The 14,503-nt window shown below is 37.6% G+C and overlaps 1 protein-coding gene across 1 annotated transcript in view; it reads left to right on the top strand.

The window, feature by feature from the left end:
- Positions 1–14,503, top strand: part of DOK6 (docking protein 6) — a 272,876-nt gene that overhangs the window by 97,493 nt on the left and 160,880 nt on the right. Inside the window, exon 3 of the mRNA XM_006215593.4 lies at positions 9,561–9,675. Coding sequence (XP_006215655.1) covers positions 9,561–9,675 — 115 coding nt within the window. The remainder of the gene's footprint in view (positions 1–9,560; positions 9,676–14,503) is intronic.

The raw sequence follows: 14,503 nt of genomic DNA, 5'->3' as shown, positions 1-14,503 counted from the left end.
GGTTTTTCTCCTTTCCTCCCTTCTTTTCTTTTCTAGTCTGATAGAACTCATCTGCAAAGCTTGATTGAAATATGATTACTAAGCTAATGGGTGCTATCATCATTCTAATATCTGTTTATTTTATTCCCATTTCTTAATCCCATTCATCTTTCCTCCTCCATGATCCTTATAATGAGTTTGATGGGAAACTATAAATCAAACAGATTCAAACAGTGAATCTTGTAAGTGTATACTGTTGATTTCTTGAACATGCCCTGCTTTAATTCACTGAAGTAACATTGTATTGTAACTTACTATGTTTCTTATTTTTAATTCATGCTACATTAAGGCTTTTTTAAAGACCTACTTGCATTTCTATGTGTCCATTTTGCCAGTTGCCTCTAACCGTTAACATGATGCCCAATTGTTTGCATCCATTATATTTTACTTTTCCATTTTCTTAGTGATAAAAACTAGATTGCCAGTGACTTTTTATTACCACGAACAATGCAGTAATTAAGATTTTTGTACAGTGTCTCTATGACCCAGTGTGAGAAATTTTGTGGGATATGTAAAAAGAATGAGATCATTGCATTAAGAATATGTGAGTACTTAGATATGTACAACCAGATGACTTTCCAGAATGCGGCTTCACTCAGCACATCCACCGGGTACCTGAGGGTCTTACATTCTCACATTCTCATTGGTATCTTCCATCATTCATTAACTTTTCCAAATCTGATGGGTGTGAAGTAATAGTCAATTGGTTTTACCCTACATTTTTCTGTCCCCAGTGAATCTGAGAACTTTTTCCTATGCCTCTTTGCTTTCAGAGTTTATTCTTCCAGGAACTGCCTGATCTTATCATTTGTTCATATCACACTGGAGACCCTTTATTTTTCTTGTTGTTTTATAAGATTTTCTAGTCTATTCTAAACACTAGTCTCATTCCAATTTTAGATGCTGTAAACGATTTCTCACCTCTGTCGTCTGTCTGTTCATTTTATGGAGTCCTGCATTAAACAGAAATCTGAAAATGTAGATATATTCAAATCTGTCATGAGTTGGGCTTTTCAGCAACTTTAAGAAATGCTTCCCTCACCATGCGTCACAAAGATGCCATCCTATGTTTGATTAAGTTAGCGTTACAGCTTGCCTTTTGTCTGTCCGGTGTCCAGGTCTTATATGGAGTTAGGAATTCCATTTTTTTTAAATACTTAGGGACCCAGTTTTCACTAGGCCATTTGTTAAATGGGCTATTCTCTCTATTACTGTGGTGATGTGTATTTCAGACACACGCACACGTTTTTCTCTGACTTCTCTATTCTGTACTGTCTCCTCATTCTTGTACCACTTCTGCGCCACTTGTTTTAAATGACTGCTGGATCGCATGATGCTGTGGCATCTGGCAGGACAGTTGTTTCCCAAACACACTCAGTTCTTAACTTTCTAAAGCTGCCTTAGCAATTCGTCTAAGAACATGGAATATTCTTTTTACTCAGCTTCTCTTTTAAGGCTTAAATTTTTCTCCAGCCAAATCTCCAGATACTTTATAGTTTTCCGTGTTTTTGTGAAGGTGTTGTCTGTTTCTTACTAATAATTACCAGAGTAGAGAAATCCTGCTGATTTTTTGTTGTTGTTGCTGACTGTATTTGACAATGCTGCTAAAAGCTTTTGTTATTTTAATAGTTTATTTTTCTATTGATCCTGCTAGCATTTGTATATCAGTGACCATACTGTCTGCAAATATTGATAGTTTCATCTTCTCCTTTCTTAGCCTTTTTTTTTTCCTTTGTTTATTGTCCAAGACCTGTGTTGCACTGACACTGACATAGAGCATCCTTGCCATGTTTTCAGCAATAAATGGACTGTGCCTGGAACTTGTGCATGAAATAAAATAAGTTTTGGCATATAAACTTTTAAATAAAGATAATTCTTTTCTATATTTGATATATTAAGTGTTTAATTTTTTCATAAAAATTTTTGATTTTTTGGTGATATTTTTTGGTGTGCTACTTTCAGCATCCATGTAATCTTGCCTGAGAACCTAGTTTGTACTTTGTCTCTGTGGCCATGATTTGAACTTGGGTACCATTCAGAGAACGTCTTAACACGCAAGTGGTTTCTCTCAGATTTTTCTATTCTTGTTTCCAGTTGAAACTCAGATTGTGATACTTTCAGTGGCTGATGAGCGTTGGCAGAGTTTATACCTAATCATAGTGCCTTTTGAACAGGCGCAACAGCATTTTTACAGCTGTTGTCAGTTTGTCATTCATGCTACTAGACCTTGATCTTCTTTCCATACTGTTTTCCATCTTACATATGTTAGGTCAGCAGTCCTCGTCAATCTGTGGTAACTATCCCCAGCTGTCAGGTGTGTACAGTTAACATCGAACTTCTTTGTTCAACAGGTACCTATTCCTGTGTTTTGATTCCAGAAATGCCAGCAAGGAGCACAGTTACAAAAAGCAGAGTTAGTAATGACATGCTTAAATATTAACCGAGAGCTTTCTAATTCTGGTGAAAATTACCAGCAAGTCTCTGATTACAGAAGAAGTTTTTGCAAAGAGATGTTCGGTCTGTGTGCAGAAGTTGGACAGGAGTCCCCTCACGTGTTCCTGTAGGGAGGAGAGTGGCTGTCACCAACGTCTTCTCCAGCTCTCCTGACCTGCTGCTTCAAGCTGCTGGCAGGCCCCCATAGTGATACTTTTCTGTTCCCTGTTAATATGCCCAAACCAGTAGAGACCACTTGCTATTGGCTACATGGAGCCTATGAACAAGGCAAGGGATAGGACAGGGCCGCCGCCTCTGGAGCATTGCGAGCTTCTCATCTGGGCCCTGTCAGTGCCTCTTCTGGGCATGGATTCCCTCCATGCTGGGGCCCTGGTGCCGTGACTCAGAGTCACTTTCCAGCTCCGCATCACGTCAGCCTTGCTGGTGGCCCCCATCAAATGTCAATAAATTAGTTTTCTATTACTATCACTACGTGTGCCCTGGAACCCCAACCCTGACAGGGCTCACCGGTGGGAGCACTTGCCCAGCGGACCGCCCCCTCCCCCTGGGCTTCCATGAGCCATCTTCCTGCCTCTGGGGAGCCACGTTACAGGACTCGGTCGAGTTCTGGTTGATCAGAAGTACAGAAGGAGGAAACGTATTTAATACCTTTAGGTGACTCAAAATAAATACAGATACATTCTTTGCTTTTTGAGAAACTAGTATCTTACTAGAGGCATGGGGCTCTATACAAATTTTTCATGTTTTTCTTTCTGTCATTTTAACTTCATTCTACACGACTGACTTTAAGACAGATTACATATCTTTAAATAACAGTATGTAATCATGTGAGTTTCCTGCGGCTGGCCTAACAGCTACCACAGATTTGGCTTAAAATTGGGGTAATTTATTCTCTTCATAGTTCTGGGGGGCCAGAAGTCAGAAATCAAAGTGCCAGCAGGCCTACACTCCCTGCAGAGGCTCGAGGAAGGTCCCTGCTTGCCTTTTCCAGCCTCCAGGAACTCCTTTGCTTTCATCACTGCCCTCACACTCGCATGGCTGTCCCCAGTGTGACCTGTCTCAGAGCCCCCTCTGGTCTTCTCTTTGAAGGACATTGTCTCTGGATGTGAGGCCCACACTAAATCCAGGATAACCCCCTCTTAAGGTCCTTCACTTAATTATACCTACAAAGACCCTTTCCCAAATAAGGTCACATCCAAAAATTTTGGAGTTTAGGATTTGAACATATCTTTTGAGGGGGCCACTGTTCAACCCATTACTGTAATTAAAAGATTTAATGTTGTACATCTACTAAGTGATGGAAGCTGTGGGGTCTCTGTTAGTATCTGTGTGGCAAAGCTGTGACTCTCAGAGGGAGAAAGACGCTAGCGCTGACTGAGCTGTTTCATGCCTTTTCGTTCTTAGAGTCAGTGAAACATTATTAGACGTGCTAAATTTACACGCATTGCGAGAGGGAGGGAAGGAGGTACCTAGATTTCCTGTTTTGTGCATTTTTCCCTTTGTGCTAATGTTCTGCATTTCTCGACCTGAATAGAGAGTATCTTTTTAGTTTTTTGTAATAGACAACCTGAAAATAATTTAGGAGTAATGAGTTCGTGAGTTTTTCTGGGAATCCTTTCTCATTGCTAAAACTTGAGTCTCTTTCATAGTTGAATTCTCCTTCCTGTAATGATTTCTAGATCAGCCATTATTGGCCATTAATAAAGAGTGTGGATTCCAGAGCAATAGCTGTCACATAAATCGATGTAAAAGAGCACTGGTGTGAGAAGCAGCAGGCAAGGCCCTGACTCTGGTCTTGGCTTCAGCTGCATGACAGCCACCTGGAGAGGGACGGCCGGTCCCCACTGTTAAGTGAGGAGAGCTCAGCTCCATGTCTGTTTCATCGGCTAGGATGTTTTTGGCTGAAAGTAACAAACCCTAACTCAAACAACCTAAAGAAGAGCATTATCACCTATTACAGCATGTCCGGAAAAAGACAGTGGCTTCAGGGTTGGCTGATTTAGTAACTCTTGCTCCAGAATGAAAGTGAAGGACCTGGGTTCTTTATTTCCCTTTCCTAGCTCTGCCATCCTCAGGGTTGCCGTCATCTTCGGTCCAGTAGAATGATAGCTGTAGCATCTCCGAAGTATGATGTCCACACTGGACACCATTCCCTGAGTAAGGGGGCTAGTTCTATCTGGAGGCTACAGTCAGATCAGAAAACACTGATCAGAGGCCACCAGAAGACTTCTGTTCACAGCTCACTGGTTGTATTTTGGGTCATCTTCTCTTTCTTAAGCTAATCCCGAGCAAGGAGACTCTTACCCTGGGAATAACAAGTTCTACGATGCCACTAGGGGTGAGAGAGGCCTGCCAGGGCACTGGGGCTGCATGTGTAGGGGTGAACAACTGAACCAAATCATATTCTGTTAAAAATGAAGGAGCCGGAACTGGATGCTGAGTAGCCAGCCAGCAGTGACTATTACAGTTAATTCTAACTTGATGTAATTTTATCCACATTATTTTTTTCCAGATGATGCATTTCATAATGCAGTTTAATATTCGAGAGACCTTAAGTCTTTCAAAGAGTTAAAAGACTAAACTTGTAATTACTGATTATGAACGTATTGGGATTGTCAAATAGTAAACGTGGGAGGTCGATATCAGAGCACATAATATCTGTCACAAGGAGCTTGAAGAATGAATTATATTGATTTTTTTTTCAGTGGTACACATTCATATTTTTCAGTGACAGGAGACAAATATAAGGAAGCAGCTGTTAGAAAATTGGTATAAATTTTATTGGAAGAAAGCAATTATAAAATTTCTATGCAAATGTTATGACCAAAATACTGAAACATACAATGTGTAGGGTAGAACCAATATTTAAATTACTGTTATGAAAGCTTAGGGTTCAAGCTTTCAAAAGAGATTGAGATGTAGTAATTGAAGTAATTTAAAAATTCAGTAGAATTTCCACCTTTTCTCTTACTGAAAAATCAATATTCTTTATCCTAATAAAGTGAGTTTTATTATACTAGCTTCTAAAATGTACTGTTCAGTTCTCAAAAATCCAAATTCTGACTTAATTAAAACCACCATAAGAGATTAGTAAAATGTCAGGATTGATAAGAATTACTACTAAGATTAACAAGAAAGAAACAGACAGGTATACCAAAGGAACAGAATAGAGCGCTCAGAAATAAACCCAAGTGTATATCATCAACTAATTTCTAACAAAAGGGCCAGAAACACACAGTGGGAAAGGGATAGTCTCTTCAATAAATGTTGCTGGGAAAACTGTGTACTGCGATGCAAAAGAATGAAATTAGACTGTTCTCTTAGGCCATACACAAAAATCAACTCAAAATGGATTAAAGACATAGATGGAAGATCTGATATAATAAAACTAGAAACAAACATGGGGGAGAAAGCTACTTGACGTTGGTCTGGGCAGTGATTTTTTTAGATATGACACCAAAAGCATAAGCAAAACAGCAAAAATGAATGGGACTAAAGCATTGTATTCTTTACCATCAACCCACCCAAGTAAGCAAATAAACCTGCAAAACATATGCCCATTTTATTTTCATTTTACTTAGAAACAACCTTGATGAAACAAGAAAATTATTAATATAAAAAAATCGAGACCCTTAAGTATATCTTTTTAATACTGTATGTAAAAAAAAAATAAGAACTCATAAAACACATCAGCTATATACTGACAAACGGTGATTATCTCTAGGAGAAGCACTTGTGTGATTGTTAATGTTACAAGCAAAATGGCTAATTTTTTCAAAGGGCACTTATTTTAATGAAAATCTGATTGACAAACTATGGGCATTCAGACTTGAACATTTCTCATTTTCTCAAAAATGAATTAAATGAGCCAGTTTTCAAGAAAAACAATTGACAATATATATTAGTAATGCTGAAATTTAAGTTTTCAAGTGAAAATTAAAATTTGGGAATCTTGTGTCTGCATTCTTGAGCTTGTTAGCTTCTCAAAACAGATTTTTTTTTTTTACTGGACGTCAAGGGTGATGTTAATGAATATTTTTTATATTGGTAATGAAATATGTCAATATTTGTAAGATCTTCATAACTCAGTAAACCAGTGTTTCACCCATAATCAGTCAAAGTTGAAAGGAGACATACGGATTTTAATGCAACGGAGTGTAAAAAGTGTATGACGTGATGCCAGACTCCCCATGGTAATGACCTTTAAAAGATTGTCTGTTTGGAAATAGAATCAAAAAATGTCTGCAGTTGTCTGAGAATACTCTTAAGTTATTCTCCCCTTGTACAACCTCATACCTGTATGAGACCTTACTTTATGGATATACTTAATCAAAACCATATATCACAATAGATAGAATTCCAAAGCAGAAATGAATATTAAGCTGTCTTCTGTTAAGCCAGACGTTAAAGAGTTTTGCAGAAATGTAAAAACATTGCCACTCTTTATTTAAGGAATTTTTATATTAAAATTTTATTTGTGTTACAAAATGAGTGTATTATTATTCTTAAACACATTAATAAATGAATATTGAATAATTTATAAGTACTAATACTTCTTATGGTGATCATTAATAGACACAACCTGCATGAACAAAGCAGGACAGGAGAGAAAGGTTTGGAAGCTGTCTATATATCTTTTCAACATATGCTTTAGAAATCCAGTTGCCATGTCACCTGGCCTGGTGCAGGTGGCCAGTCCACAGGTTGGTTGCAGAAGTACAGACCTTCTTCCTCTGTGCTGTTTGGCTCTGTTTTTAACTCTCTTATTGGGTTTAATACTGCTCTTTGCAGTCCTATCACCCAACTACCTTATGAAATCCTACAGAAAAAAGTAAATGTGTTTCATCTTTGGTCTCTCTGATTCTCTCACCATGAATTCCTCGGGAATTACTCCTTGAAATAAAAGTTAAATAGCGCCAGTGAGCAAGTCATCATTTAAGTGTGCCTATATTTAGGCTTCATTTCTATCACTTACTAGACCTCAGTATTTTGAATGATCATGGGACTTCCTCACTTAGACCTGAATTATTTTCAACTAATTTTTCCTTTAATTAAACTCTGCTAATTTCATGTTTAATTATTTTAGTGCTTTATTATTAAACTTTAGTATTTTGTGCCTTTATAGCCATATGAAAAATCAGTATTTCAGAAATATATACTGAATTGTTAAATGATGCAGTAATTGATATGTATTATTGAAATGCTCTAGGATTTCATAATCTTAATAAAAGTTGATTATTAAAGTTGATAAAAAAGTTGATTAAAAAATTAAAAAGAAGTATAGTTGATACACTAGAAAGAAGAAAAATGGAATCATAAAACACAGAATCACAAAAGACAGAAAAAGAGTGGAAGACAAAATAGGAACAAAACCAAGGGCAAGAAATAGTAACAAATATGCTAGATGTAAGTCCAACTGTATGAATACTCAACTTTGAACATCATTGGTTTAAATGCACCAGTTAAAAGACAAGAATTGTCAGAGTGAATCAAACAAGACACAACTATACGCTGTCAAAAAGAAACCCATCTTAAACATAGAGACAGCTGTAGATTAAAAGTAAGTGGATATAGAAAACTATACTGTTAAATAACGAAATAACAAAATACCCTGATGAAATGACACTAAAAGAAAGCAGAGCAGCTATACTAATCTCCGACAAAGCAGACTTCAAAGCAAGGGACGTTACCGGGCGTTACATACCGATAAATTGGTCGGTCCTACAGGAAGACATAGTCCTTAATGTGGGTGCACCTAACAGCAGAGCAGCAGAACAACTTGAGGCAGAAACTGATAGAATTGCAAGGAGAAATAGATACATCAACTATCGTAGTTAAGAGTCTTCTGCACCGCCCTCAGAAATGGACAGATCCCACAGGCAGAAGATCAGGAAGGACGTGGTTGAAGTCAGCACTGTTAACGAACTGGCTGTAGCGGGCATCTACAGACAGGTCATCAGACAGCAGCGAACACACATGCTTCTCATGTGGCACATTCAACGAGGTACACCACATGCTGGGCCACTGAACACAACAGATTAAAAGGATGGAAATCATACAGTATCTGCTCTCGGATCATAGTGGAATTAAACTAGAAATCAGTAACAGTCAGATAGCTAGAAAACCCTGAAATATGTGAAGATGAAACAACACAACTTCTCAAGGGTGCGTAGATCAAAGGAGAAACCTCGAGAGAATTTTTTAAGTATTTGAACTAAATGAAAATGAACCTGTCATATCTTTTGTATTAAAAGAAATAATGACACGTAGCAGGTTGACAAGTGAATTTTAAAATTAGCTCATAGAGCATTATTATTGCAAGGTTGTGTTTGCGGAGTAGTTGAGGAAGTAAACCATTGCTCATTTTTCTGTGGACTGTGGAGAAAAATAAAATATGCACCAGTTGTAACAGAGGAATGTGTACCCACAGAGTCGTCAGCTAAAATACACGTTTATTAAAATTTATTCATTGCCACCTGAGTAAAGAGTTGTTACCCTGGGTCCATAAATCACAAATGAGCCTTGGCGAAAGGACAGGGTGAGGGAGCCGGGAGTATACGGGTCTGTGAACACTCTGCATTTTTCTAGGAAGCAGGTCCATTGCTTGTATGTAAAAACTCCAGAATTTGAAAGTCATTTGTCTGCTGATTGACAAGAGTCAGTTACATCATGACTGTATTCACAACAGGAATTTGCATGATGGGTAGGAGTTAAGAGAGAGAGGAGGTGTTAAATGCAGTCAATATTTAACAAAAATTTATTGAGAATCTTCCATGTGCCACACCTGTTGTTTGCAGATGTACTGTTAATAAAAACACGAGTCCTTTCTTACACAGAGTTATTTGTCTACATAATATTTTGACTGTTTCAAAATTCAGCAACCGATAGCCAAAACTGAGGGCATAACAGAAGACATTTTGTTCTGTATGGCTTTTGGCTACAGTTCACTAGAAACCAGTAAATAGCCATTGGAAAGTGGCTTAAAGCAGTAATAACTGATCGTTTTGCTTAAACACCTGGCATATAGCATGTATTGCACACTGAGTTAAGAATATTTTTCTTTCAAGGTAACTGAACTGCACAACATCAAAAACATAACCAGACTGCCTCGGGAGACAAAGAAGCATGCAGTGGCAATTATCTTTCATGATGAAACGTCAAAGACATTTGCCTGTGAGTCAGGTAAGCCATTATAGCCCTGTCTCCAGTTCGAAGACCTTGAGCTGCTTCTGAGACAATAGCCCATGAGGATTAAGATACAGCACTGAATAAGATGGCTTATTGTGATGAGAATGTGCTGGAGAAAACTAAAGAAATTCAGCGTGTCCGTTTCTTATAGATGTTTGGGTGCATGTTATCTGTCTGTGTTTGGATTTTGCTTCCAGGTGGTCTGAGGACTCGAGGTTTCCATGCAGACTCGGAGAATTAAGTAAACAATGCCTGGGAGATGTTGTTAGGGCAAGCGTGTGACTTGTATTCTGGTTCTTGCTGAGAGCAGCTGTAGGCAGTTGGTAAGGCGGTAATAATGCTGCCGCGCAGAAGTGTGGCACTGCACAGCCGCAGTCCCCAGACAGCTCAGAACAGACCTAGGAGCAGTTGGTTGCTTTCATGGACTCTCAGTGCTACAAGTTAAACACGTTTCAGATTGAATGTTAGCCTCCCGGTTCATAAAGCGCTCTGACATTACTGAGATACAAGGCAGCTGATAGTTGGAACTCTCAATGGTTTTCATTTTGGAATCCCCGTGCTGTGTAATATGCTGGTTGGCTTATTGGAGCTTTTTAAAGATTTTGCTCAATGGAATGATGTATTCATTTTGTAATGGATAGAAGCAAAAAGCACTGCGGGTTTGAATTTAAAATAATAGTTAAGTGTTTAGGAGAAGCTTTGTTGAGTCATCTTTAAAAGGAAGTAAAGCCTCTGTATTTAGAGTTAGTTTATAAGTATGATTAATACCAGCTTATATTTTTCTAAAACTGATGTCACTTTGCCTAAATAAATTGCTCACAATTCCTCACCTACACTTATCTTACTTAATTTTGCTAAACTGAGTTAGAATGTATCAAAGTGTCCCTTTTTCCTTGAATGCCTGTATTCCTTTTACATTCTCTTCTTCACTTGTCATCTGACCTCATTTCATCATTTAAAAATGACTTCTTGGCGGTTGCATAGAAGTCTGTTAACGGGTAATATAAATCCCCATTTGGTAGCAGAACTTGTCCCAACCTTGCTGGTATCACATATTAATACCCAAAACTATCCGTGCCTTCTTGTTCACTGTCTTACAACTTCACCACTTCACTTTTCTCTGAGCTCTTAAATAATGTCACATATTAAAACTAATGACAGCGGGAAATTTGGTTTTCCAAAACAAGATAATTTTCACTATTGTTTGTATGTTTCAATTTTCCCTGTTGTTTTAGGGAACCTATTGCTATTCCTTGAAAAGAGAACCCTTTTCTTTTTTTTTTTTTGAGTATGTTCAATTTCAAGTTAATGCCTAGTGAATAAAGGAGCAGATGGCATAGATATTGGAAACCCAGAGGTTGGGTAATAGATTCCACTTTCCTTCATTAAGGAAAAGAGGAAAAGGGAAGAAAGAGCTCAGCTATGTCTGTCTTTGTCAGTATACAAAACCTGAAAAGTTAGCTCCAAATAATTGAGAGCAAGTAATATTTAAAATCTGAACAATCTGGTTAATTTCCTAAATAATTATTTGAAGGACTGAATTTATTCTGTAATATAGTGAAGTTATTTTTATAGTTTTCCCATTTCAAAATCTGTAATGGAATATTCATGAATTGAATGAGTTCCCCCACATTAAAAAGGAAAACTATTTAGGTAAAACCCAAATCCCAATATATTAATGTATTTATCATTAAATTTTTTTAAAGTTTTACCTATTATTTTGTACCTGAAACACCTGGACATCAGTTAATCACATTTCAGTTTATTCACATTGTACTTCCCAAGATCTGTATCTTTGTTTCTAAGGGAACATTATTTTCTAAAATAGCTTCTTTTCCCCATAATTGTTTATATAGTCAGTAAGATATATTTGCATCTTATATTTTATCACTGATTATTTTAAGAAAGCATTTTTCCCCCCAAAGGATTTTCCATGGTTTTTTACTTCTCAGGCTTCATGTAATCTTTCCTACCACAAATAAGTCGAAAAAGGATGCAGTCAAAAATCATCCTTGAATTCACATAGAAAGGCGATGGGCATGTATTTAAGCTTTTTTGATTAGCATTTTTGTTAGATGTGCAGTTGTAAAACCTGTGTTGGCTCCCACCTGCGGCAAGAGAACCTGTAAATGTTAGAGATGAACTGGTCTTGCGTCTGCGTGAACGCCTTGGACACTAGACTGAGAATCAGTTCTTGGACTTGAGTGAATAGAACCTGCTATGAAGTCCAGTTGCTATTCATTAATATTATAACAAAATGTGTGTGTTATTTCACCAAAAGTCTTTTCTATTTGATAAAAAAATTCCTATTTCCTGATTAAAAAATCCTTGGAGCCATGTGGATTATTTAATTTTGCAAGGGCTCCACTTCTGCTTGAGAGTGAAGGAAGGGTCCCTCATGACAGTTCTGTGCTTGAGGTGTGCACTCCAGCTTACAGGACTTTGTTGTATTAAAGTTAAGTTAATAAACGTAAGCCAGTGAAACAACTAATAGATTTTAAGGACTGTTCCGTTCCTAGTCAAATATGACTTTAAGTTGTTGAAATATAGTTGATATAATTCAGAATAACAGCTGGTATGTATCCAGTAGGAAGAGAGAAATCAATTTGATTGCATTTAAGAAGTCAAATTTAGGGTGTGACATTAGGGAAAAAAGGTCACTGCAGCCACTCAGTGACGTGGTCTGTGGCTAAACATAATACTTCAGTTCCCAGTGATGTCAGTCCAGCGCCTTTATGAGCAGTCCATTTACCGTGGGGATAATGGGAGACTTTTCTGTTTATTGATTGTTCAGTACAAAAGACAACGTGAATGAGGTTGTAACAACTTAGATTTCTCGCTGACTCAGTCACTGCAGAATAGAATTGCTGGTTTATAACCATCTGGTTCTTAGCTATCCTGCTAAGAGATTTGGAAGAAATCATTAAAAAACAAGCTGGTGGCCCTATGTGATCTGAAGTGTGTTGGGATTTTGAAGTTAGTTCTTTAGAGAAAGTGATATGCTGTGTAGCAGTGACAGTGTAATGGGACTTGGAAATTTTAATGCTCCTGTCAGACTCCCATTGAATAAAAATACCGCTGTTGCACCCTCCCATCAGAAGACTAAATTAATTTGGTAAATTTGGGGCATGGTTTTATAAGGTTGGCATAATAATATTCAGAGACAAACTTGACTACTTTACAGTGTCTGGGCGCTGGCGTGGAGTGGAGCGGTCTGGTAAGTTCAGAGGAGAGCGGCTGAGGTGAGCTTGACTCTCCAACACCTGAAAGAGGTTCTTTGACCTGGGACATTGGAAACAAAGAAGAGTTAGTTCACTCTGAGAGTATAAGCTGGTTAGCAAATTGAGCATATACCATTAAGTGTAATGCGTGTAACTCTGATGTATCCTGGTTTAACCACTCACCGAAGACTGATAAACTCTAGAAATTGATGGTGGGAGAATAAAATCTGGTATGTAGCCCGAGAGTCTTCTGTTTAGGTCCCAATTCCAATGATTTGCCTTTTCGGTTTCACCCTGGTGATCCTGCTTTAGATCCTGGCCTTTGAACTCTGTGAATAGTGAAAAAGAGCTCCAGCTAGTTGGTCGTCGGCTGTGTGGGCATCCCGTTATCGTCCTGTCCCTGCGTCCTCATGCCGCCACCCTCCCCTTCCTGCTGGGCTGCCTCCGCGGGGTTTTCTGCCCATCATTTCACACAACAAGCACTAGCTAACTCTTGCACTCTTTCTCGGAGCCAACTGAGTAGGTTTCCCCAAAAGTCAATCAAGCTGCAGAAAATACTTGTAGAACTAACTGCTGTCTGTGCACGAATGCACAAAATACCTTTCAAGTTTTATGAACCAACATAGAGTGTCAGCTGGAAAATGGTCAGATAAGGAGGCATTGTCATTCCTTATTCCTGTACATTAAGGAAATGTGCTTTTGCTTCATTTTCAGGATTTACATAAAGAATATTACCTTTGATGTGTCACTCTGAAATTATACCATATGCTACTCTGTCATACAAACTGTTCTAAGATATCAAGCCATCTATAATTGGGTACCAGACTTCTTGAAATCTTTGAAGCAGAAAAATGGTTTGAATTTTTTATTCAGAAAAGAAAAACCTTTAATTTGAAGTGTTGAATGAGGACTTATAATTATGTTTCTTACAGAGGCAACTCATCTCAGTAAGCTAACTTAAAAATATATGAGACTTTCTTATTTAACCTTTCTAGAAAATGTTATAAACAATTAATATTTAATTGTGCAGTAGACCTCAAGACCGAATTCTTTTTTGCCATCTCATCCCTTATGTATCCATATATTTGTAGAAGATTCAGTATAAGCAGATCAGGAAGAAGTCTTTATACAAAATGCTCTACAAAATAGGGTGATGTGATAAATTGAATTGAATTGTGTCCCCCAAAGAGATATGTTCGAGTCCCAATCCTGGAAATAGGGTGTTTGCATATGCAGTCAAATCAAGATGAGGTCAGCTCATTGTCAATTGGGGTTGGCCCTAAATCCAATGACTGGTATTTTTGTGCAGTATAAATAAGTGATGTGTGCTTTTGTTACAATTGTATAATCCCTAAAATGTTATGAAAATGGCTTGCATGTTTTATTTACTAAACATTTCTGAGTTACGGTTTTACTATATGTTATTTCTAGAAATCATGTTTCATTATTGTACATATTTTTAAAATACATATAAATATATATCATACTCTCTTTTCTTTGGAAAGTTTCCGTTCTTCCTCCTCATCTTACTTGTGAACATCTTTGGTACATATGACCCTAATTCACCCATTTTATATCCGTAGAGGGTTATTCCATGCTGT

The sequence above is a fragment of the Vicugna pacos genome, chromosome 30 (genome assembly GCF_048564905.1).
Source record: "Vicugna pacos chromosome 30, VicPac4, whole genome shotgun sequence".
Taxonomy (NCBI): Eukaryota; Metazoa; Chordata; class Mammalia; order Artiodactyla; family Camelidae; genus Vicugna; species Vicugna pacos.
This window is presented reverse-complemented; position numbering and strand designations above follow the sequence as displayed.